General features: G+C 40.1%; 1 protein-coding gene across 5 annotated transcripts in view; it reads right to left on the bottom strand.

The window, feature by feature from the left end:
- ADGRA1 (adhesion G protein-coupled receptor A1) overlaps window positions 1–26,926 on the bottom strand; it is a 463,966-nt gene that overhangs the window by 209,021 nt on the left and 228,019 nt on the right. For all 5 annotated transcript variants that reach the window (XM_039481827.1, XM_039481825.1, XM_039481824.1 and 2 more), the window contains 3 exons: window positions 13,643–13,807; window positions 7,470–7,668; window positions 2,540–2,689 (listed from right to left, as the gene is read on the bottom strand). In XM_039481827.1, the coding sequence (XP_039337761.1) occupies window positions 2,540–2,689; window positions 7,470–7,668; window positions 13,643–13,807 (514 nt within the window). The remainder of the gene's footprint in view (window positions 1–2,539; window positions 2,690–7,469; window positions 7,669–13,642; window positions 13,808–26,926) is intronic.

The following is a 26,926-nucleotide window of genomic DNA, read 5'->3' as shown; positions in this document are numbered from 1 at the left end:
AGAAATTAAACTGGAGTTTGCAGTGCTAATGGTTGCTGAAAAAGTCAATGCAACTTTAAACTTTATATACAGCAGTCACACAACAATGGACAAAGGTATAATGTGTCCTCTCTATATGGCTCTTTTGCGACTACCTGAAATAATATATTAATTTCTGGTAATCTAATTACTAGAAGGTTATTGACAAATTGTGTTACTGATGCAGTGAAGAGTAAGAAAAATGATTAGGAGGCTGGAGGCAATGATTGATGGGAAAAGATTAAGACACACAGCTCAGCTAAGTGAGGGACAGGATAATAGCCTATAAATAAATAAGAGGTGGGAAAAGTAGGAAGAGGAAGCCATTCTTTAGCATAATAAAATGTGCTAACTAGGAGTAATAGCATGAAATCAAGAATATGAAAAATTGGGTGAATGTAAGCACATTTTCCTGGCAGCATGATGTACTAGACTGTGAAATTATGCCCCAGGAGAAGCCGTGAAAGCCCTATCATTTGGCACATTTGACACTAGATGGGACAATGCAAGAGTAAAATGTGCAGTAAGGAACCAACATGCATGATCAAATTGGTCTTTTTCTGCTTTAAGCACATCAACACAGAAGTTGCACAAATTTAACTAAAATCGGTTTAAAACAGTGCAAAACTGTTAACCCACTTATGTTAGTTTACAAGTGATTTATATCAGTTTAGCTTATGACACAAGTCAGTTGGAGATAGCTGCGTGTCCACACAGGGGTTTGCACTGTTTAACTAAATCAGTTTTAAACCACTTTTAGTTAAACCAGGGCAACTTCCAAGTGTAGAAAAGGCCGTAGATTCTATAATTCTATGGCAAAAGGAGAACAGTTCAGGTATCCACATTTTTTTTGTACATCACTAGTGAGATTAAAGTAAGAAACCAGTAGGTGTTAAGGATGGGTTTGAAGAAGAAGAGAGAAAGTGCTTAGTGAGGATGAAAGCTGGAAGCCATTCCAAGCACTGGAAGCAGCATGAAAGAAAAGGCATGTCTTCACTTCAAGTTACGGTGTGAAGGCAGGCATAGGTCTGATAGCTTTAATCTAGCAAGTGTGGATAGCAATAGTAGTGGAGATGTGGAGACAGGCTAGCAATCCAAATATGTATCAAGCACCTCCGGTGGGCTTGTCTTCAGGTGCCCAACCCAAGTACAAGTCTGTGCCACCACACCTTCACTATTCTTAGTACCCATGGTTCTCTTGATTACAGTCAGCACAGGTCTGCCTACCTGTGCAACAATCACATTTTCACTCGCAGTGAAGACATACCCAAAATGCGAAGCTGAAAGTGGAAGCAGTAAGGAGAGAAGGTGGAGCCAGTGAATGGTGTGAGGGATTATGAAAGAAACAGGTGGAGAAGTAACACGCAATGAGGGGTGGAGTTGTGTGGCTGCTTTGATAACATGGATCAGGAGTTTGAACATTACGTGGAAGGAGGGGCAAAAACAATTGGAGCTGATGCTAATTTATGTAATGAACAACACATAAGGTGCTAGTACCAAAACCAAAGAAGAATCAAAGAATTTTTTAGGAGAGCTATAACTGAATAAGGCTATTTTTTTTGTCAGAGAGAAAATTCTCACTTTTTTTTTTTTTGGTCAAAAAGCAACATCATCATATTGGGATTCTGAGCCAGGAGGTTGAAAAGCAATTGTAGCTTTGAAATATGACTATGGGAAGCACTTAGTATGCACTTTAGTTCTGGCATCTGATGATGAAATTAAAGTTGAAGGCACTCTCAAAGTGGCACTAAAACATTAACCATTACAAACCCCAAAGCCAGAATGAAATGAACAATACCAAACCAAAAGAAAACAAAATGTTTTAACTATAACTATCATGTATTCAAAAATTACAGATTATGAAATCTTTATGCAAGCAGCTACTCTGAAAATTAACAATGAAAACTTTTATGAGTATCATTGCTGTTGTCTATTAAAAGCTATTTTTTCCTTTGAGGTTTGCATAACTCTGATTACATTTCCTTGTAAAATGTCATCCCCTGTCCTAGAAGTTTCTTCAGAGAGTTATACTTAAAGAGGCATTTTGTCCTCTTCACATGAAGTGATTGATACACACACTCTTAATTCTTCAAAATGCAGTGAAAATATCCTCCATAGTTATTCTGTTGGTAATACAGAACAAACAAAATAAACATTTGTGACATTCAGATACTGTCATGGAAACATCCAGAAGGAAAGGCACCCTGGAGTTACTTCCAATACTTTAGCCACTGTATAATTTTAAAAGGCACAAAGTAAAGGAAATGTGTGTGCATGCTAAAATATTTTGTTCCAAAACAGCAATGGATCTATCAGGCAGATGAGAAGGCTCAATCCTCCTCTCAGACACTGAGCAACCCACTGCTTAATCTTTTGTACAGCGTATATGCATTCACAAGAGCAGGGAGCAATTTTAGAATCTATACTGCAATGTGTGCCTGCATATGTTAAAACAGGACCATGCCCTAAACGTACAAGTATGTGATTTCAGTTTTAAGTGGTAGATTATTCAGTATCTTACATCTTTGACGTCATCCGCGATGACTATTAATTTTTCCATTATGTAAGCCAAATATATAATATCCATCTTATCTGCAAAGTTGGAAGCACCTCTTGTGTAGGCTGTAAGTTGGCGGGAAAATTCAAGAGCATTGGTGGCGTTGACGTGCATCTGGAAATACATCAGAATTGTTATGTGTAATATCCGGCTTGGCTTTTATCACTCTTTTACAATTTCTGAGGCTATATACTTTGTTTAATGTGTATCAATTTAGGATCTGATCATAGAATCATAGAAGATTAGGGTTGGAAGAGACCTCAGGAGGTCATCTAGTCCAACCTCCAGCTCAAAGCAGGACCAACACCAACTAAATCATCCCAGCCAGGGCTTTGTCAAGCCGGGTAAAAACCTCTAAGGATGGAGATTCCACTACCTCCCTGGGTAACTCATTCCAGTGCTTCACTACCCTCCTAGTGAAATAGTGTTTCCTAAAATCCAACCTAGAAGTCCCCCACCTCAACTTAAGACCATTGCTACTTGTTCTGTCATCTGCCACCACTGAGAACAGCCTAGCTTCATCCTCTTTGGAACCCCCCTTCAGGTAGTTGAAGGCTGCTATCAAATCCCCCCCTCACTCTTCTCTTCTGCAGACTAAATAAGCCCAGTTCCTTCAGCCTCTCCTCATAAGTCAGGTGCCCCAGCCCCCTGATCATTTCCATTGCCCTCTGCTGGACTCTCTCCAATTTGTCCATATCCTTTCTATAGTGGGGCCCCCAAAACTGGATGCAATACTCCAGATGTGGCCTCACCAGTGCCAAACAGAGGGGAATAATCACTTCCCTCGATCCTGCAAAAGACTTACATATGTGAATAGTGCCACTGACCTAAAGTGAAGCATGTGTACAAGTCTTTGCAGGATAAGGGCTTTAGTCAAATGATTTTCACTAACATGGAACCATGCAGCTAAAAATCAACACCCTGCATGGAATCAGGACGCCCTAGGACCTGTGATTTTTATCTCATATACACGGCTGTGAATCTGAAATAACTTTTGACTTCAATGACATTTCTTTGGATTTACACTAACGTGAAGGTGACCAGGATACATGGCTCTTGGAGCCTTTATGTCATGAACATGTCCAGGGTTTCAGAATTGTAGCTACTGGAGTAAAAAAATCAGTTTAAAAGCAGAGAGGTATTTTTGTATTGACATTAATTTTTAGGTAGAAAAGCAAGTCCCAACTCTGAAGGTCTGGGAAGATTATAAGCAAGTGGTTATAATGGAAAGGGATTTTCATCCTTAACTATCCCATGCACTACACACATTCACTATACTCTTTCTGACATTGGCTAACTACACAGATGACTGCAATTCAAACAGACTAATAATGACTCTGTGCAGCTTGGCTCTCTAGCTTGGATTTGATAGTAACATCTGATTATTAAACAATTGTTTAATAAACTTTCTGCCTTGGCAACAGGCAGCATGATTTCTCTAGAGACCCAAGAGTCCTCCAAAAAGGGGAAGAGGTGAGACAGGAAACTAATTAATGGGGGGAAAAAAAGCAATAAAAAAAAAGTCCCATAAGCAGGGGCGGCTCTAGGAATTGCGCCGCCCCAAGCAGGGTGGCACGCCATGGGGTGCGCTCTGGCGGTCGCCGGTCCCGCGACTCCGGTGGACCTCCTGCAGACGTGCCTGCGGAGGGTCCGCTGGTCCCGCGGCTCCGGTAGGCCTCCCAGAGCGCACCTGCGGGAGGTACGTCTGCAGGAGGTCCACTGGAGCCGCGGGACCGGCGACCGCCAGAGCGCACCTGCCTGCAAGGAAAACTCACAAGTATGTGTGAGATAAAGATATTTTCCCAGGATAAAGCCAGAGTAAGGAAACAGAATGTCTGGATTCATTATCCGGAACCACTGAAACCACACAGACTAAACAGATGACCAGGCAAAAGAAAGGCATTGCTTTGCTGTAGCATTCCTGCAACCCAACCTTTTAATTTCTCTTTCCTGAGATGCTTTTCCTCAGATTAATCTTTGTTTTTGCTCACAAATAGAATTTTTTTTTTAAAATGACATTTGGCTTACCTGTCAACTGTTCTAGATTATTATAAATGGAAATAATATTTCCAGATTGAACTGTCTGGCTCGGTTATGAAAATATGCTCTGTTTATGTTTTAGTTTAACTCTGATATTTTAACTCATTGTATCTCTGATATAATTCATTTGAAGAAGTCCAAAGAGTAGAAGAGGCAAAAGATCAAAGAACAATTCTCTTCTTCCCCCTGTACCTTTTGATGGCACTGTTTGTGTGAAGTATCATTCCATCAAGACTTAATTTTTTAACAAGCTAGAATTAAAGGGGGAGTTTTGCAGGCAGTGGCTTTAACAGGCACAAGTTAAAAATACATATTTAAACTTTGCACTGAGAACAAGGGGGTGGAAACAGCTGCCTCTGTATATAATACTCCTAGTAACTTTTTCAGACTATTTATGCAGCATCGTAGGTCTGTATCAGGCGTTACAGAAATAAAAGTAGAAATGCTCCCTACTCCAGAAAACACATAATCTAAAGCCCCGATCCTGCTAATTGCTCAGTAACCTTAATTTCCAATGGAGTCTGGCGTTCAGCACCTCTGACCAGACTCTGCAATTTGCAGCATCAAATTAAGCAAACACAGGGAAAGAAAATGGACAAAGATGGTGGGAGAGAAAGGGGGATGAGGGTTTCAACAAACCAAGATAACGTGATCTGAACTGTTATGCTGCGTGCAGCCCATGAATGTATTTATTTCAAAGAGAAGCTTGTGAAAAAATGTGAAAGAGAAGCCCTAGGAGTGGAGGTATGGTAGAAATCTAGTGAACAGAAGCAATTTCAGGCTAGGTAGGGTAGATGGGTGCACTAGGAAAGGGAGGCTGTTGTCACACATTAGGGGCAATGTATGAAAGGAAGTGCATGGAAGGAGACAAAGAAGAAGAGTGGTGGCATGAAAAGAGTGAGCTGAGAACTGAGGCATGGGACTGAGATGGGAGGATGTGCAAGCAGGTACAAGCTGTGCAGTTCCAACCCCTGTCCTCCCTTCTATACACTTTCCTGCTCTCTCCCTATACCTCTTTCCCCATCTCACCCATTTTTTTGGACTATGATGCTATCCAGACAATGACTGGAAGTGGAGGAGGTGATGGCAGCTGCTTCCCTCTTACAACCTTTAGTCTAATGACTAGGGCACTCAGCTGGAATGGAAGAGACCCCAGTTCGAATCCCTGCTCTGGTGCCCTAACCACCATATGGGGTATTCTGGGGTGGGTCTTTCTCAATCTCTCCTGTTGAAGCTGTTCCACTTTGTAAATAATTAAATATTTATTGGAGCAGGGACTTCAGCTTGGGTCTCCCACTTCTCTGTGCTAATAACTAATCAAGGGAGTGCAAATGACTCTATAGCCTGGTGGTTACAACACTCACCTGGGAGGAGGGAGACTTGGACTCAAATCCCTGTTCCAGAGTGACTATTTGAACCTGTCTCCCTTACAGCCCAGATGAATGCCCTTCATGCCACGGTAAAGCTTGGGGGTGGGGGAAGGGAACACCACCTCCCATTCCCCGTTTTATGACTCTAGTCCTTTAAAAATGCTCAGAAACAAAACATTTTGGATTAATGAAACATTTTGTTCAACTCACAACAGACTTTTTTGAATTACTGAAATTAAAAAATAAATAAATCGGATTTACTTCAACCCAAACCAATTTTTTTTCTCCAGTTTTTTCAGAACTGCCACCAAACCAAAATAATCAGTTATTCACCCAGCTCTACCAAACCTTGCCTCCAGTAGGTGTTGAACACTCCTCATGCTAGTCTAAAACTTTCTCTCTTCCTGTTTCCTACAGCCTCTCTAGTCTGTGCCCTGCTTCTTACCCAACTGAAATGCTCACAGAACCAGGATCATAGCAATGAAGAGAGGCATTCCAGCTGGGGAGTCAAAGAGATAAGAATGCAAGAGAAACTAACACTACTGTGGCAAGAATGTGTGTGTGGAGGAGAAAAGACAAATTGAAGTGGTGCTCTGGTGTCTCATCGTCCTTGTCAGTGAGTACCAGCATATCACTCCATTACCAATGTTCATATAAGTTCCAGACACAGGGAGAAAAACCCATTGCAATAAAGATGCTGATATGCTGTACACACTCACATCCACAGCACAATTAAAGCACGGCATTATTCCAGTTTTACCTCAGTTTAAGTATGGTTACACTGAGATAAAATGGGAGTAAGATAGGGTATGTTTACACAGCAATAAAATACCTGTGGCTGGCCTGGATCAGCTGACTTGGGTTTGTGGGGTTATAAAATTGCAGTGCAGACATCCAGTCTTGGGCTGGAGCCCAGGTTCTGAGACCCCACAAGGCCCCGCAGCCTGAGCCCCATGAACCCAAGTCCACTGACCCGGGCCTGCCATGGCTGTGCTGTGGGTCTTTTATCACAACATAGATGTACCCATAGTGGTGAATTTGGCCCAAAACATTTTCCTATATATATATATATAATTTTTACTGTCTCTTTTGTGATAGAGAAAGCTAAGGAATAGGCCCTTTTCTTATTCTGAGAGTATCAGTTTCCACAAACTCTTCAAATGAGAATTGCCTCATTTAGATGAAGCACTTCATTTTGCCTTGCTAGAGTGTAGAAATCCCAAACTTGTGCCTAAACTCAGGTTTGCTTGCAAGCTGTGCAATAAATCAAAGCTACAGCAAGGTGGCCCCAGTTAGTGCTTTAAAGCACCATGATCATATTCCTCCATGGTATTTGGATCCTGACAGGAACCCAGTGTTGTATACCCTAGAAACAGACACACATTCTGTTTAGTGTGAAGTACCAACAACCACCTCACATATATATATGTGTAACCTAACAATAACTACAGTATATTCTATGAATAAGGACTTTGTAATATTACCTGACTAAAGGCATGAAGGACTTGAGTTACTTCTTGTGAATACGGACATTCAGAATAGTTTTCATCTGCCCAGCGTCCCGTCCGGTTACATTTACGCCATGCCTTTGACTCTTCTGCTCCATTGTGGAGAGAAATGGAGCTAAATGAATACTGAAGACAGGGGTGATAAGCAGTTATCCCAGCTAGAGTTCTGGGCCATCTATGAAGAGGATAATAAGCAATTTTAACTTGACATGCCTTATTTAGAACCAATTTACAATGTGGCAGCAATATGGCAGAACATTTAAAAAAACTGTCAGTACAAAGTAATAATTTAAAACATTTTATTTTCTAAAAATAGCTTCCTGTTTTTGTGCTTTGTGGTAAATTACTTTGTTTTCTTGGGAAATGCCAAAAATACACTAACCCAGAGTCTGGCAGTGATGAAAACTGGCAACTGATTTGTTCTAATGAGGCGTTTGGTTGTTAAAAAGTATATATATATAGATGGCATGTTTCCTCCATTTGTGTCTATACAGCTTTCTAAGAGCAGAGCTAAAGGGCACAGAGCTATCTGAAAATGCAACATCTGTTATTAAAAACCAAGTGGCAAATGCTCCAGAACGGGATGGCCATTTGTACTGTGGATTTTGGCCCAAAGCCACAGAAGGGAAGAGCATGAGTTCCCTTGCAAAGTCCACTTTCTGCCTCAAGCACATGGAAACCAATCTATTGGGGATCTGCAGAACGTGGGACCCATAGGTGAGGAGGGTGCTAGGCCCGAAGTGAAATGGGACAGTTATGCTCTAACAGGTTTCCCCTAAAAAGTATAATGGATAAGCCAGTGTAAGTTATACATGAGTTCCTCTGCTGTGCTGTCAAGTCACTCCTGGAAAGAGGACTCATAGGGCAACAGCAGTCAGCACAGCTAAATTAGGCTAGAGGGGACCAGTGGGCAATGCAATGTCTCTGTACTGCTACTGCACTCTCAAGAGGCTCACAAAACCCAGGGAATCTGAAACTGTTGGGGCTGAATCCTGTGCCTGGGGGGACAAAACATGTTCAAATGATTAAAAGGGGAAATTAGAAGGAAACATAAGTACAATCTCACAGAGTTTCAAATGCCTTCGTAAGTTTGGAGAGGATCAGGCCCTTTAGCATATGTCTAGACAGCATTTTGGAGTGAGCCGCCCAGTCTTGGTCAACAGACTCGGGCTGGCAAGGCTTAGATTTAATCATTACATCAGTATAATTTAAACTGAGGATACGTCTACAGCACATTTTGGAGCGAGTCTCCCAGCCTGGTTCGACAGCACTGTCTACACAGTTGTTGTTAGAGCACTAGTAAGAGCCACTAGTCTAAGACCATAAGAACGGCTGTACTGGGTCAGACCAAAGGTCCATCCAGCCCAGTATCCTGTCTACCGACAGTGGCCAATGTCAGGTGCCCCAGAGGGAGTGAACCTAACAGGTAATGATCAAGTGATCTCTCTCCTGCCAATCATCACCACCCCAAACAGAGGCTAGGGACACCATTCCTTACCCATCCTGGCTAATAGACATTAATGGACTTAACCTCCATGAATTTATCCAGTTCTCTTTTAAACCCTGTTATTGTCCTAGCCTTCACAACCTCCTCAGGGAAGGAGTTCCACAAGTTGACTGTGTGCTGTGTGAAGAAGAAATTCCTTTTATTTGTTTTAAACCTGCTGCCCATTAATTTCATTTTGTGGCCCCTAGTTCTTATATTATGGGAACAAGAAAACAACTTTTCCTTATTCACTTTCTCCACATCACTCATGATTTTATATACATCTATCATGTCCCCCTTAGTCTCCTCTTTTCCAAGCTGAAAAGTCCTAGCCTCTATAATCTCTCCTCATATGGGACCCGTTCTAAACCCCTAATCGGTTTAGTTGCCCTTCTCTAAACCTTTTCTAATGCCAGTATATCTTTTTTGAGATGAGGAGACCACATCTGTATGCAGTATTCAAGACGTGTGCGTACCATGGATTGTAAGGGCAATAATATATTCTTCTTATTCTCTATCTCCTTTTTAATGATTCCTAACATTCTGTTGCTTTTTTGACTGCCGCCGCACAGTGCGTGGACATCTTCAGAGAACTATCCACGACTCCAAGATCTTTTTTCTGATTAGTTGTAGCTAAATTAGCCCCTATCGTATTCTATGTATAGTTGGTGTTATTTTTCCCAATGTTCATTACTTTACATTTATCCACATTAAATTTCATTTGCCATTTTGTTGCCCAATCACTTAGTTCTGTGAGATCTTTTTGAAGTTCTTCACAGTCTGCTTTGGTCTTAACTATCTCGAGCAGTTTAGGATCATCTGCAAACTTATCACCTCACTTTTTACCCCTTTCTCCAGATCATTTATGAATAAGTTGAATAGGATTTGTCCTAGGACTGACTCTTGAGGAACACCACTAGTTACCCCTCTGCATTCTGAAAATTTACCATTTATTCCTACCCTTTGTTCCGTCTTTTGTTCTATGTCTTCTGGATCCCTCTTGTCCACATGTTTGTTGACCCCTTCAGAGAACTCTAATAGATTAGTAAGACACGATTTCCCTTTACAGAAACCATGTTGACTTTTGCCCAACAATTGATGTTCTTCCATAAAGAATAAAATTGTCAGACACATAGATTGTCTCAACTAATTTGCCCGGTACTGACATTAGACTTACCAGTCTGTAATTGCTGGGATCATCTCTAGAGCCCTTTTAAAATATTGGTGTTACATTAGCTATCTTCCAGTCATTGGGTACAGAAGTCGATTTAAAGGACAAGTTACAAACCATAGTTAATCGTTCCGCAATTTCACATTTGAGTTCTTTCAGAACTCTTGGGTGAATGTCATCTGGTCCCGGTGACTTATTACTGTTAAGTTTATCAATTATTCTAAAACCTCCTCTACTGACACCTCAATCTGTGACAATTCCTCAGATTTGTCACCTACAAAAGCTGGCTCAGGTTTGGGAATCTCCCTAACATCCTCAGCTGTGAAGACTGAAGCAAAGATTTCATTTAGTTTCTCCGCAATTACTTTATTGTCTTTAAGTACTCCTTTTGTATCTTGATTGTCCAGGGGCCTCACTGGCTGTTTAGCAGGCTTCCTGCTTCTGATGTACTTTAAAAACATTTTGTTATTACCTTTTATGTTTTTGGCTAGCTGTTCTTTAAACTCCTGGGTCTGTTGAACAGGCTGGGAGACTCACTCCAAAATGCAGTGTAGACATATCCTCAGTTTAAATTATACTGAAGTAATGATTAGACCTAAGCAGTCATACAAGTACTCAGCTTGCCAGTGATGCATGTAGCACACCTCGATTATTAACGTTTAGATTAAACATGTAAATTAACCCTTTTCACTTTTGCTCTGAAGGTTGATTTGAATGCTAGTACATAATACGCTGACAGGTTCTGAGCCATCTACATCTTTTCAATTCCAAAGAAAGCTAAGCCAAGAAGAAAAATTATCTTCCTTTTCCATAGCTAACTAACTAATGAAATAATTCATCAAATGGAGCAAAAACATTGGATTCAAAATGAAACATCAACAGAGTTTGGAAAAAAAAGAAAAAGAAAATACCACATATTTTCCTCCTTGCATTTGAACTGAATGTTACCTTTAGTGAAAGGTAGTGTACTGTATTAGCTAAAAGCCCAATTCTTACCTCAAACATAAAATCAATGAGGCTCCTCAGAAAAGTAAGCAAGGCTATCAGAATCTAACCCTTTAGGATAGGAATAATGCAACATAAGAACAGACTTACAGTGAGTGGAAAGCAAAGTACAGCATCACACAGAATATTATGCAGTTCATAGGATCAGTTCTCTCTGATTCACAATGCATAATATTCTTATTGCAATTATAAATACCACCTGGGCCTGCCAACTAAAAGGAGCAACCTTCCACCGCATTTATTGCTTCTCTGCCCGATAAAGAGGCAGTTCTTTTTAGTTTTGCTTTTGTGGATGATGTCTTTCTACCTACATATTTGCTATGATATCAAAACCTCAAAGATCTTTCCATTAAAAATTACTGGCGTGTTAGCTACATCTCAGAGGAGAAACCTTTGAAACAAGCTTCATGTGTTAATGCTAAGTTTGCTCAAAAGAAGTTCTCTATAATTTTACATTAATTCCCTTCAAATGCCAAAAGAATCCATGGATTCAAGATACTTTTGATCTATGCTTCAAAACTAAATTTGTCTGGACTTTCTGAAAGATGATCAATAAGGAGAGAAACATGCATTCCTGTTCCTTTGATTTATATAAAAAGGCAAAATGCCCTTGGAGCTAGTTTGAGACACTATGTAGGAATTTATATATCTTTTATTTATAAATAAAAGGATGACATTTACTGGCAAGTGTATAATGGGCTTCTTAAAGTTGCCATTTGAAAGCTGCATTGTGTGGCACTCAGTACTATTTTATATAATCTATTTAAAAATGGTTCATTAAAAAGCACCCAAAATTCACCCTTATGGGGCTAGGCAGAAAGGTAGTTTTGCCAGTAACAAATAAACCCAACAAGCTCTGGTTGAGACTTTTAAAGGAATCAAAGGGATTTAGCTATGTGTCTTGCATTAATTTCAACATTTTCCTTGAAATTTGTGGTGAAGCAATAATATGTTTTGGGGTGGGTTTTTTTTTTGTTTTTTTTTTTTGTAGAATTGTGAAAACAATCTTTGGTGGTAGTAAGTTCTCCTTCTCCCTCCCCCCGCCCCACTCTATCTATGCTGTACCATAAGTGAAAGCTAGAAGTGAAGTCCCAAGAAAAATGAGTCATTCGCACAGTTTAAGGATAAATTAAAGGAGAAGATATTTAGTCCAGTTGGAAGCTTGTACAGAGAGCGCTTAGCTCCCACAGGGAAAAGTCCCTGCCCACCTTACTTTTCTTTTAATTAATTATGCAACATCAACTGTTATTATAATCAACCTGGCAACAAGTTACCTTCTTGCTCTTTGGGGACTGTTACACACTGGTGTTACTGCAGGACAGGTTAAAATAACTTATCTTAGAGTTTTATACTCATCACCACCATATTTCAACTTCTCCCACTTAAAATCTCTAGCAATATAGTGGAATCCCTAGCTGATTTCATGAAGTCTCTGGTTCTCCTTCATTTTGGGAGTTAAAAACTTTTAAAAACATATCATGTGATTAAACTGGAGATAAATCATAAGTTACATTTGGTCACCACTTAGTGCAGACTATAGGATTAATATGTAATTTTAGAGGAAAAGTCTACCCAAATGCAACTAATATATTTAATCTCTTTCTAAATACAATTTGTGGGTAATACTCATATTTATTTAAAAGAACAAGTTTTTCAGAAGGCAGGTTTAAGTATTCTATTATTATTTTTTTCAAATTTTACTATACATTACCAGGTATTTTCGTAACTTGGGTGCTATATTCATAAAAAGTCATCTCAAGCAATCTGTTTGTTTATCTGAACAATTTTCACTTTACATTTTTAGTACCTCCAGTGGAGTATTCCGTAACAGTTGTAATGCTATTTATTGCTCCTACTAGCACCTGAACAAAACAATTTGAACTCGAATGGATTCAGAAGTGTATTGAAGATCATATCCTTTAATGTTTTAGTGCAGTGGTTATTGACTTATTCTTTACTACGATTCTGTGTTACAACAGAGAAAGGAGTCCCAGAAGTTTTCAGATCCTCCTCCCATTTAGCCATAATGAAAAGAAAGACAGTCACAACCCCCCTAAACCTTCCATGACCTCAGGTTGAGAACCCATACTATACTGCAAGCATTATAACAGAGTTTCTCATAATGCATTCTATAGACCACGGAGCACTTGCTGGTGGTCCTCAGACATCTGGCTAGTCAAAGGGTGTTGGTTCTTCGTCCTACTAAAGCACATTAAAAACACAGCAAAAACTAAGTGAGATACTTTCCTAATGTTCCTTTTCCACACGAGCACTTGTTGCCATAAGGATATTTATATAAACCATGGATGAGAAGGAAAATAGTCCACAGGTCAGTTTCTTGTATTAATATGAGGTCCATGCTGAGAAAATGTTTGAGAACCTGTTGTAAGTAATGTGTTCAGGATGAATGTATAGATCCATTTTATAGAGGACAAAGGCCTTTGCTTTCTTCATGTTTGTATATTTTAAACTTAGACAAAATCATACCTGAAATCTCCTTTATTATTAATTATTCTTTCTTCAGGGCAGTAGGGTGCTGCTGTTTCTAATACCACAATTTCTACGTGCTTAGTACTAGTTCCAAAGGAGTTGTTGATCAGACACTCCCAATCTCCAGTTGCACCAATGTCAATGCTGGACAAGATAAGCTCACTATATGTATATATAAAAAAAATAAAATACAAATTATTGACCACAGCTAATCTATGCATAGGTAGACATTTGTTACTTGAAAAATATGAAGTTATCTTTTAGGGATTTACTACGAAAATACAAAACATTTGTGTGTGTGTATTGCGACAGACAGAGAAACATGGTGATTTGGTATGAAGTTTTCATCAACAGGAATTTGGATTAGCTGTCCTGACCATGAGTGACAAAGCCACATATATTTGTACAGGTCATCCCAAATGAGTATCAGTTACATACAAAAAGCTACATGAAAAGAATGTTATTTACACTGCAAAGTCAAACAACGGAAAGTTAGAAAATGCCAGATTTACAGTTGCCACTGCAACCTTAATTTGGCCATGATGTTCTCCACCCCACAGATGTTTTAGCAACTCCAAGGCATTCTCAGTCCAGTGTCTAGTACTGCTGCAGCATCTGCAGGGGCCTGGATCTTTACAATTTTCAGTGGTTTTAGCAAACTGTCAACAGTTTCCTGAGTAATGCAAGCAAGAAGATGCACAATACTAAAACAATTATCATTTTCAACTCAGGGACATCTGAATGGCATTTCGAGAAAAAAAGAAAATACATTTGGATAGCCAGGGAGTTCTCATTGTTGCTGTTTCTGCAAACAGTGGAGGTGTTACTACTTGTCCCCCTCCCCCAAAACCCCCCCACAAACCCTTAGAATGGAGTGTTAAGAAACCTAAATATAGAGGTTACTATCAAGTCCCCAATACTGAAACTTATGTGCAGTACCACACCATACTAACATGTTGACTCTGTATGCCAAATATTCTACAAGGTTTGGGGAATTATTTTAGACCCATTTCTAAATTTTATTAATACTATTTTTCATAGACTTCAACATGTCAGCCCTGCTTCCCTTAGTATAATGAGTGAACCCTTTACCCCATTGAAGTCAAAGGAAATTTTACCATTGACTTCAATAGGACCAGGATTTCACCCAATGAGTGCAATTCCATAGATCTAACTATTGAATTTCTGGAAGCAAATTCAACATTTAAGTCCTTATTAAAGATGCACTTCTGCTGTGCTACATACAGCAAATATTCTTCGTTTGAGTCCTACCTACAACAAATCTACTTGGAAACAAACAAATATTGTTCCCCTTCCTTTAACTTGTGTATCTGTCCTTAGACTGGGAGATTCTTGTGTCATGGCTCATCCCTTTCAGAATTTCTGGGAGGTGCCTTGTTAACTGTAATCACAAACAAACAATGAGACACCTTTAAAAGGTACCTAAACACTTTTATTTACATAATTCATGTTGATACTTAAAGGTGTAAAGTGTCACGCTCTACCATGAAAAATTTACACCATTGAAAAAAGCTTGCTTTCTAATAAACAAATTGCAAAATATTAGACCGCAAATCTGTCACTGATCCAGAACCGAATATTGCTCATTCTGATCCTCAAGGAAGTGCATTTCTAGGAAGAAATTCTAGATTTCAAAAGGAGTTGGCAGGGTGGGAAAGACAACATCTCCCTGAAAATTTTTATTGTTTTACAAAAATGGTAGCTGTTCAAATCTGCTCAGTGACTTGGAATGTTAGTTGTTCTGGAAGAAATGGATTATGGGCAGAATGCAGGGCAGGTGATAAATATGCATGATAAAACAATATCACATAGTTCAGTAACTGTCAAAATGATATCAAAACAAAATTTGAGGTATTTAAAACAAGACAACATCGGCAAGTGTTTGGAGGTCCTTCAAGCTATCTGTAATGAGTCTGACAATTTTTAAAGGTAATGTGTAGTAAAAAGAATTATACCAGAGTTATTGCATTTTGTCATCTTAAGGTTCTTGACAAATTTCTATGCTCTTTCAACTTAAATCATGATGAATAAATTAAACAACAACACAGCTGCATGAAGACGTCCAATTTCCTCACATATAAACTAGTTGAACCAATGCTTTCATCTATATCAAAATGGACTACAACTGATTGATTCACTCAGCAACTTATATTTCCGTTTTTTTTCTCCATAAACAATGGAGGACGACCTCCTCAGCTAGTCACTTCAATACTATTAACCAGTTGATAATGATTCCTAAATTAAATTTACTCTTTCAGACCACCACAGATACTTTCACATCACCTTCACAGTCAGCTGGGGACAAAAAATTCTATCTAGTTGAAAAATGTCCATTGAAACTGTTTTTCAATAAAACGTTTTTTGAAAAAAATGACCTCGCAGTGGCATTGAGGTAGAATAACTTCTGAAATGCGTGAAATATGGGACAGATGAGCTAACCTATTGATATAATTGATAAAAAAGCATATAAGATAACTGTTAAGGTTTTGCATTTGAGTACAAATTTGATGAAGTTGCTTTTGGGTATCTGCTGGATACAGATGTGAAAGCTTTATGGAGGTACCCGACTGCATTATCAACAGATTGTGGGGAATCTGAAGCTGGAAAGGAATGTACATGTCTTTCCCCTTAACTTCTTATTTGCATTCTTTTAAAGTTCGGATTACATGAAGTTTTGCCATAATCTTAACTACTATTAAATGTAATTTTTGTTTGCTAATTAAGTTAACTTAATTTTTACACAGCTCCACAGGCAAATATTTACTAGCATAACATTAGCCCTTACATTAGAAGTACAAGAGATCAGCGTTCCCTGAGATCATATGAGGAAGCTGACATTCAGATTCATTTAGCCTTCTATGAGCCTTGACTAATGGTGGACAAAATAAAAGGCCAGATCCAGCGTTAAGCAATGCAGAAGACCCTGCATAATGACCTGGGTATGAATTACCATCTGGCCATGGCAAATTAAGAATTAATTTATATTCCTCTAGGAACATTTTGGGTAGTGAGCCCAATGGTGAAATTGTTCATTTTCTTACCATCTGGATATGACAAATGATTAACTGATTTTATTCCCTCCTGGAGGCTTTTTGGGGACTGGTCAAGTACAGAAACCTTTTACATTCTTAAAAAGAGAAGTCTGTAAATTGTCCTGCCACTCAACTTGATGCCTTAAACATTTTTTCACCTATAATCCTTAGCAACTTCAGGTTTCTGGAAGACTTTAAAGAAAGCACGGGTCTGTATAGAATTTTAAACTCCTTTGTAAATCTTTCCAGGAGATGCTGTGTCTTGGCATTATTACAGTAGACTTCTCAAAGGTTCCAATAATAATAGTGGTTTTTGGCTCCTAATAACAGGCTGCTCTTGAGCTTCCTTGAGGATGGTGGGGAGTCTTGGCAAGGGGTAGAAACTCTCAGTCTCCACATGAGCCTAGAAGAATGCTGAATTTAGGGAGCTTGATCAGAGTGGAATCAAGACATGAGGAGGATGGAGGCTCCTGGTCCCTCCTGTTCACATGAGATGCATTTACTTGTGCCTCTGGCTGCCACCTCTCCTTCAGGGACCTGGCTTATCCCACAAAGGCTGAGGATCATCCCCATGAGTTCACTCAGCAGACCTCGTGGCAGTAGTGAGGTTTCCAAGGGGTGAAGCAGAGGACAGAAAGAGCCCACTGCAGCGGGCATCATGCCTTTCCTAAAATTGGAATGTTTTTTCTCTCTCTTCTTGAGAGGTGCAGTAGTTGCCATTTCCAGTAGAAGCTCGTGACTTGCCAAGAGGTACAGTGGAGGAAAGTCTGGGTGTTCACAAGAGGGGATTACTGCAATTTGGAACTGAAGTGTTCTGACTGGAGAGCTGCCTGATGAGGTCAAAGGGCCGAGTAGCACAAATTTTGTTCATTTAGATTTCACTGTCAATTTATCATGCACCTTATATTATAACACAGAACCTTGAAAGCAAGGAAGAGGATTGTAGTGGGGTTCACTCAGAGGCCAGCTGGCACAGTGGGCATGCTGTGGCATAACAGTCTCCAAAGTCTGGAGGGACTGGGGGCCTTGTCAGGCAGGGGCGGCTGGCTCCAGGCACCAGCACGCTAAGTGCGTGCCTGGGGCGGCAAGCCCCGGGAGGCACTCTGCCGGTGCCAGGAGGGCGGCAGGCAGGCTGCTTTCGGCAGCTTGCCTGCGGAGGGTCCACTGGTACCACGGCTTTGGCGGACCTCCTGCAGGCGTGCCGCCGAATCCGCGGGACCGGGGACCTCCCGCAGGCAAGCCGCCGAAAGCAGCCTGCCTGCCGTGCTTGGGGCGGCAAAATACCTAGAGCCGCCCCTGTTGTCAGGCAATCTCAGGGTCTGGCAGCCAAGTTACAGTCTGTCCTTCTCTATGTTGGACTAGGGGCAGAGGGAAGGGTAAGGAGACCTGGGTGATCCCTCTCCACATGGTCCCAGCCCAGAGCCCAAGGGATGTGTCTGTTCCCACTGGCTGATACACCAGACCAGCCTCCTCTGGGCCACTTCCAATCCCCCCCCCCCGCCCAGGTCTCTCTTTGTTTGGGGAATGGTCACAGACCTCTGCTTGCCTCCTCACAAAAGGTCGTTCAAGCAGTCTCAATGAATCAGATAGTCAGTTGGGGCTTCCCAGCTCGCTTCGCAGTGTTCAATGATTTCCTCCTTGTCAGGGAAAAGGGGCGAGAAAAAGAGGCCAGGTCACTGGCTGACTGGTTGGGCCTTACCCACAGTCCTTCCCCTGTGTATTCCTCTTTCCTAGAAGGTACTAACTGTCTTCCTCCCTGTATACAGCCTCTCTTTCACTCTCCCTGCAGCTTGTTTGCCAGAGTCCCATTTCTAACAGGTCCCCTATTTGGAGCACACTCTGCAGCTGCTGAGGGGAAGGGCCTTCTTGGCCCAGTACTGCTCCATCACCCCTTTAGTCTTAGTGAGGGGTCTGCAAACCCCATCAGAAGGATATACATATATTCTCCTTTTTGTGCTGGGAGAACTTATGCATGATAGGAGTCCTCTCTCAAATGTAATGATTGACATGCTGGAAAATTAACCACAATATACAACTGAAACTATTCCATGAAAAGTCATTATAATACTCTACAACAGCCTGCAGCATTGGTCATTGCTAAGTGAGGAAGCTTAATACAGGCAGAAAGCATATCCATTTAATCAGTTAACCTATGGCAAAAGATTTTCATTTGAAGCATAGATTTTCTTCGTTATAGCTATGCATAACTAATTAGGCAGATCAGAACTAGGTCATGTTGTGTAGAGTTACTCATTTCTTGTCCCCAAGTAATACCTTAGCAACATTTATCTTACATTCTGATAGTCATTTACATGTCTGAAAAAATAACAACCATGGGAAGGCTACAGCAGCCTATTTTGATAATCTTTCCTTCAGAAAGGTTTTAGAATCTGACCTAATTTCCTGTATAACGCTGGAAGAACCAATCTCTGTACAGGAGAGAAACAAAAATAAATGATTGGAACACGAACAGTTTTTTTTTAACTTTGTGGCACTCTTCTTCAGGCAGGCAGACACAGAAAATTGTTTTCCACAATTTAGGCAAAAAGCCTGCATAGCCTATATCTAATCCAAGCCTCCATAAATTATTAATACTAACAAAGAATTTAAAAAATGATGATCCCTGGAGCCTGCTGCTGCTTAGAATGCGGACTTTCACAGAGGATAAAAGGTTAAAGCATGGAAAATCGAAAGAGAATGTGCAAGTCTAGGCATTTAAAACTAACATATTGCTAGCCTGATCTCTCTGACAAATTGTCAGAATTGCCCATGAGATAAATATCTTTAGAGAACTGATGGATTTTTAAAGAAAATTTGTGTCAGACAGCAGCAAGAAAAAGGGAAGATACTTATTCAGAGTCTTTATGCAACACAGAAGAGGTCTAGCAAATATATTCCAGGTGTAATCAAATTTGTCAAAGTCATAGCAAATTCAATACACTGGATGTTCTATTTCTTCTGATCAAATATATACAACACATAACTAATCATTTAATTCAATCTATGTGTTGAAAAACCAGACACTCAAAATATTTAATATATTAAACATTAAGTTTCATTGTGATTTAAATAGTGCCTAACTTGCTCATCTTTGCTTTATGTACTAAGAGGACCGGGCTACCCTGTGGATTACCCAACTATCTTGGAATCCACTCGATTGCCACAGCAGTCATTTGGTACAATGCAGTTAGACCTGTTGTACATCTTCCATTTGCTCTCAGAGAAGTAGTATTCTAGACTGGAATATTGTATCCAAAGAAAGTTTTATTCCATTTGCATAGTTCTTGTACACTAGCAGAGGTTATCAGACAAAAATATCATTGTGACAATCAGTCCAACAGAGTCAAAATTGCATAAAAAGCTTTTAAAGTAAAAACATTTCCCAGATGATTCATGAGAAGTGTTAACCTCTTTTTGATGATTCTTGATTACTTGATTACAGGCCTTTGGGACTAGCCAGAAAAAGGTAATGCTCAGTTCACTACATTAACTAATTTTTTAATTTGAAATTATTTCTCTCTCATGTTTTTCGTTCAAATGCTTGTACAGCAGTGTGGCTGAAGTGGGGCTGCTATCTAATCACTTGTAATTATGAATATTGAAATGTAACAATTTATGAATACTGTATGAAACCTGGTCAGTGAGGGTTACTGGGGTCAGAAGACTTGCATTTGTGAATGCATTGATTTAGCAAGAGAAGGCTATGGGAATAACAAACAGGGAAGCAATACTATGACTTCCCAGATAAGAACATCCAGGTAGACACTTGAAAGACAATGTGGCAAACTGTTGACTTCAAAGGTCCTGTCTCCAACATGTTATACATCTTGTTTTGCCAAAGTGGGGAGTTGACAGATCAAACGGCTATAAAAACAGTCAAAAAGTGTCTTGATTCCTGCCAGGGTCATGAGTTGCCAAGGGCTGCTCAGGATGTTCTCAATGAGGCCTGACAGGCTCAGATAGAGAGACAGAGAGGGACCATGTGGCAGCTGGTTAAATACCTGGCAAGATAGATGTATGTGACATATGACAATAGCCCGGACAGACCTTATTGAATGAAGTTAAACCCTACTGGATTAATTCACTGTATTAAAAATGCAAATGGTTATGTGTTATTGTGGGATTGTATGTAACGCCTCTAGAGAGGTGTCCTGACTAATGGAAACCCTGAGCCTCAAATGATTATTTTTTTAAACAACATGAACTTTTAAAAGTTAAGTGGGTTTCCCAGGAAATCTTTAGGGGGAAGTGAGTAAAAATGTAATTCTTCCAAGTAGGCAAGAACTCAGCCTTTTGAAGCTGACCCTTCCACCATTCCATGCTGGAAGATTCACTAAATACATAGCTAACAGTACCTATTTTCTTTAGGAAACATGATTTTTTTTTTTTAGCCTTTCAGCCAAAACTTTACAGTTAACAATACTTGTTTTGATTAATGTTCTTATCTCGTAACAATATTTCAGTATTCTCAAAATTAAGCCGTCAGATAGTATATCACAAGACAAATTTTTTCAGTTGCCTTTATTCCATCAAACAAGTAGAATGTACCATATCTGCCCCTACTGTTTTCCACGGGATTTGTACATTTAGTTCACCGATTTATTTTAAAACTATTCCCACGTCTTTAATAAGTTACAAATGGTAAATCGTCTCCCTTGTCGCTGGATTTTATTTAATCAATTCAGATTATTTCAGAAAAATCCTAACATTACTCTTCCAATTAATTAATGTGAAAACTTTCCTGTTCTTTTCAGATAATTAAGCCTTAAGTCTGTGTCCTTCCAAAAAAACGGCACTGATTTTTTAACAATATTGTTTACAGTCTAAAAATACTGTCTGAGATGAGATTCTTTTCTAAAAGTTTTAGCAATATGGACTTTTCGTGCTTTCAGTATCCTTTGTTGCACAGTCTGAAGTTTAAAGTAACCTCAAAACAGTAGAGGAGCATTAATTTACACGTTAAACGGGTTTTTGCTTTGCTAAGTCACTTTACCTAGCTGTTCAGCAATTAAGCATCAAATAGAACCCAAGATTGCTGCTCAAATGATGCACAAATAAAATATCAGCACTATACAATTTCTGCTGATTACCACTTGCCTCTCAATATGCCCTTTAGTTGCTCATCCATCAACAAGAGGTCACTGACAGCAGTACATAAAGTCCTTCTAAAAAAATCTATGGGATGAATCAGATTTCTTGGTCTCTCTTATCCTCACAACTGTTGTCTTTTTGTCTTGCCTAGATTAAGTCTCCCATCACTTTACACTCATACAGCCTCATCTAATCATTCATCCGGTTTGCAATCTATTTATCTCTAGAACGCAACTCTCAAAATACTCCTATCATATCAGCACCACCACAAGTTCACTCACATCTCTTCCACTGGATCTCAAAATTGCCATGAAACTGACAGCCTACCTCTTGGTATGTCTTGATGCCCACTGTGTGTTCTCTCCCAACAGCCACACCTTGTCCTATCCTCATTTTGTCAGCATGCTTTTGCAACTCTTCCTCTCACCCAATGAAATTCTTTTTCCAACAGCAGTATTGCCAATCCCGACAATTTATAAATAATGAGTCAGATACTAAAAACACATGAGATTGATTTTAAGATCATGATGTATTTTGTAAAAAGTGTTGAGCTTTTTATTTGCCTTCTGGTTTTTGAGTCTTTGTGGGTCCTGTTTTTGAACTTTCCTCTGCAACCACAATGATTATAAATTTACTTTAAAAAAATAAATCAAAGCTGAGATTTACATCTAATCACTTTCCTTCAGGAACAGGTGCTTTAAGGAATATGCTTTTAGCACTTTGCAGAATTTTATTTCACTCCTTTTTTCTCCTATCCTTGCATTTCTTGAAGGTTTATCAGTGGTGATTTTGTTCTGCATTGTCTCAAACAGGTGTTTCCTGTTTCCTTAATCATTAACACTCAGCCCAAGACAGCTCATCACAACATACGTAGAGGACTCTGCTGGGAAAGCATGAGGAAATACTATGTGCATGAAACGCTCAGATTCCTACTCGTATTTCCTTTTGGTAATGTATTCTAAATACTCTCAATGTACATCTATGGCAGCTCATAGCTCTATACTTTGAACACATTTTAAAATGAAAACTATCAATTGCAATGGTTCATGGTTGGGACATAGCAGCATAAATTCCAGGTGGCATTTGGATCTACATAGCATGATGATCAAATACTTAGATGATGTGAATAGTATGTCTTCTAATAGCACCTACTATCTCAGCTTCAGTTAAGGGCATGCTAGTTTTCCCGTTAACACCTACTTTCATGGGTTCTTAACCTACTGCACAAGTCACTGTTTTCAAAAAGAGCCTCACAAATCATAATAGCCCCACAGCAACTATTAAAGCCTCAATGAAATAAGTGCTTCTAAACACTGCCTAAATAAGTATTTACAGGATAGAACAAAGAATCTCTAAAGTAGTCATTAGAGTCTATTGGGTAAATAGTGCAATTATCTGGGGGAAAAAACCTCTCACTGCTGAGGAGCTGGTGGATTCTTGACAGCTACAATATTTTCTCTGAACAGAAAATCTAAAAATGATAAATGCTAATATATAATTGTAGTACCTGCATACTGGCAACCCCTCAGAACAACAAAGTAAAAAAATAGATTCAAGTTTGAGGAGATAGTTGTTGTTTGCTGTACATAACTCTTCTGTTAGCAGAAAAGGTGCTTTTACCTGGAAGTAAAACTGTCCTGAGCTGGAAGAGAATTTTTTTTTTTTGTAAAAAATAACATCTGCCCAGCTAATGGAAAACAAAACAAAAAGAACAGTTTTAGAAAAGTTCTGGTAATATGTAGAATAATGTGTAGTCTCCTAGAATTCCTATAATTTATCATAAACTGTTATCAAACCTAACACCTAAGTGTTACCAAGCCATTTCATAAGCTATAATCCTGAAATATTTACACATGTAAATCACTTTACATATGCAAATAGCCCTCAATTTTACTTGTGCGCCTAAGGGTTTGCAGGATTGGAGTCCATATGTGTAATCTCAAAGGACAGCAAATAGAATGGGACAAAAATGAGACAACACCATAAATCAGAGTGTTAATGTCTTCACTGTCTATATATCAATCCTGCTCTTTATTTTACACCTTTACTTAAAATTATCTTCTCAGTTTCATTTAATGTCCCAATTTTAAAAAAGTCCTTAAATTCTAAAAAACCCCAGTAACTAAGTCATCAGTAAAAGGGTGGCTACTATAACAAACCACTGGATTTATTTTCTCTACAAACTACGGGGCAGATTGTGGCCCACCTTGCATGTGTAAGGGGACTGTTGCCCCCTTATTAACATTCAGTGGGGGTGTTTTGGTTGGCTAGCTCCCAGCACTAAAAAATTGGGGAGAGGCCAATGCTACAGGTCAGCCTCAGCCTCTGAGCCTGATTGACAGGGCGGGCAGGCTAATCAGGGAATCAGGAGACCAGGGGGGTCCTGTCCTCCTTGTGAGCTGGAATTGCCTGGGTCAGACAGAGTGGGGCCGAGCTGATAAGGAGAAAGCAGGGGCCCAAGCTGAGCTGGGGAGTAGAGCTGTGCCAGATCCAGAGGGGCCAGAAAAGCAGCTCAGGAAGCAGGTCAGAGTTGGGAGCAGAGTCACAGAGACAAGTATCAGAGGGGTAGCCGTGTTAGTCTGGATCTGTAAAAGCAGCAAAGAGTCCTGTGGCACCTTATAGACTAACAGAAGTTTTGGAGCATGAGCTTTCGTGGGTGAATACCCACTTCGTCAGATGCATGTAGTGGAAATTTCCAGGGGCAGGTATTTATATGCAAGCAAGAAGCAGGCTGGAGTTAACGATGTTAGTTCAATCAGGGAGGATGAGGCCCTCTTCTAGCAGTTGAGGTGTGAAAACCAAGGGAGGAGAAACTGGTTTTGTAGTTGGCAAGAGACAGAGACAGAGACAGCCCAGAGAGAGCAGATCCTGTGCTGGGAGCAGAGCTGCAGCCACGGAGCCAGAGACACCCCAGGGAGAGCAGATCCTGTGCTGGGAGCAGAGCTGCAGGCATGGAGCCAGGTGTGGTGAGCAACTGGGGCCAGCCAAGGGGAAACCTTGGGCAAAGGGCCCAGCACAGAAAGACACCCCCAGCCAAGAGTCCTTGCAGGCCAGACTGGTAGGGGGATCTTAACCCAACTGGGGGCTGACCAGGGCCGCCCAAAGGAGAGGGCAAGTGGGGCAGTTTGCCCCAGGCCCCACAGGGGCCCCCACGAGAATATAGTATTCTATAGTATTGCAACTTTTTTTTTTATGGAAGGGCCCCCTGAAATTGCTTTGCCCCAGGCCCCCGAATCCTCTGGGCAGCACTGGGGCTGACACTGGGAAGAAGGGTCCCACCACCCAAAGCCCAGAGGTGTGTGGCCACCACTATTGCAAGTGTCCAACCCGCAGCATCCCTGCAGCAGAGCCAGGGCCTGAGAAAGAGACCTGAGACCTACAAGAAACAGACTGTGAAGTGCCCTGATGTCCAGAGACACTGTTTGTAATGTTCCCTGCCACAGAGCAGGGTGATGTGTTTTCCTTTAACCTTTCCCATTTTTCCTTATTCTTTTTTTAAATTAATTGTTAATTAAACAACTTGTATTTGCTTTAAATTGTATGAAGTGGGTTAGGGAGATGCCCAGTGCAGAGAGTGTACCCCGGAGTGGGTACACCCTAGCCCCTGTCCCAGGCGACCACAGCAGCCCCACAGGAATTCTGGGCCCAGACTTATTGGGGTTACGAGGACTCTGCCAGACAGGAGAGTGGAAGGGGAGCGAGGACTCAGATCCTTTCGCTAACCCACTTCACTGGGGTAGTACAGCAGCCAGAAAAGTTCCCCGCAATAGTGGGACCATTCCCCCGCTTACACATTCAAGCATCAGGGAATACGAGTATCAGTTATCTCCCTTACTCCCTTGTGCTAATGAACTGTATTATAGCTTCCTGTGAAAATGGGAAGCAGACTACATTTCCCACCCTCACCCCAAAGGTGGGTGGGAAGTGTTGAAGGGAATAGCTGGAGCCTAGACTCCACACACACCTGTAAGTTTTAGTTACGCCAGTGTATCAGTGTAACTAAATACTGTGACACCCTCCCCAGAAAAGTGAGGAGATCAGGAGAATGATGGTGCTCAAGTGAGTTAGTCTCTCTTCTGGGCTGCTCCAGAGATCGCGTGTTATTGTGCTGCCTCTTACCATGAGCTAGGTCCCAATCTAATGGTTTAGCCCTAAGAAACTAGCACTGACTTGGTACAAACACAAGTCAATTTCTCCTACATCAGTTCACTGATGATAGGAAATTAGTTCCGTATTACAGTTACATTTTCATGTACGGATATGACATATGTATATATACACATATAGGAATAATGACAGAAAGTTCAACATGAGCACAATCAAATACTATTATTGTTGGCAAGAAATGGTAAATGTGAGCTAGCAGCAGAATTGAAAACACCCTTTTGAATATCCCATAAGGAAATGCCCTTTGCCAAGAAAAATATCACAAGACAGAATATGGTTTCAAAAATCTATAATTAACACAAGAAAAAGTGTTTATTTTATTCTGCTTTACCATAGGAGACATAAATATGCATTTGGATATTCTATCTTTGCATGTTGTCAATTAATAAAATGGAAAGATTTAGTAGGATATTTGTGTTACAAATCCATGTCTACAAATATCTGAAAATCTGGAGCTACTAAATAAAATAATAATCTACAACTGTTTAAATAAGTTGCTTTTGGAGCATCACCTCTTTGTTCAAGTAGAACCATAAGCTGCTAAGCATTATGGGTCAAATTCTGCCCTCAGTGCAATCAGAGAAATGGAATGGATTTCAATGGGAGCTGAACGCACAGGAAGGCAGTATGTAGTAAGAACTACTGGAAGGAGTAGTTTTATTTATGTATTGATACTATGTGAGCTCCCCAGGGGAGGGACTTTTTGTTTAGAGTTGTACAATGCCTATCAAAAGTGGTAGTTTATGGCTGGGGACCCTAAGCACTACAGTAATACACAGTAATAATAACTGCAGCAAATATATATAAAACCATTCAATACAGCGTGCATGAAAATGACATAAAAACTTAGAAAATGCTGTCAAGTGATTTTAGGACCAAACTTTTACTAATGTATTTTTAGTACAGTAACTCCTCACTTAACTTTGTGGTTATGTTCCTGAAAAATGCGACTTTAAGTGAAAGTCCCTTT

This window comes from Mauremys reevesii, linkage group 7 (assembly GCF_016161935.1).
Source record: "Mauremys reevesii isolate NIE-2019 linkage group 7, ASM1616193v1, whole genome shotgun sequence".
In the NCBI taxonomy this organism is placed as follows: domain Eukaryota; kingdom Metazoa; phylum Chordata; order Testudines; family Geoemydidae; genus Mauremys; species Mauremys reevesii.
The sequence above is the reverse complement of the archived record's forward strand: the minus strand, read 5'-3'. Positions and strand labels throughout refer to the sequence as shown.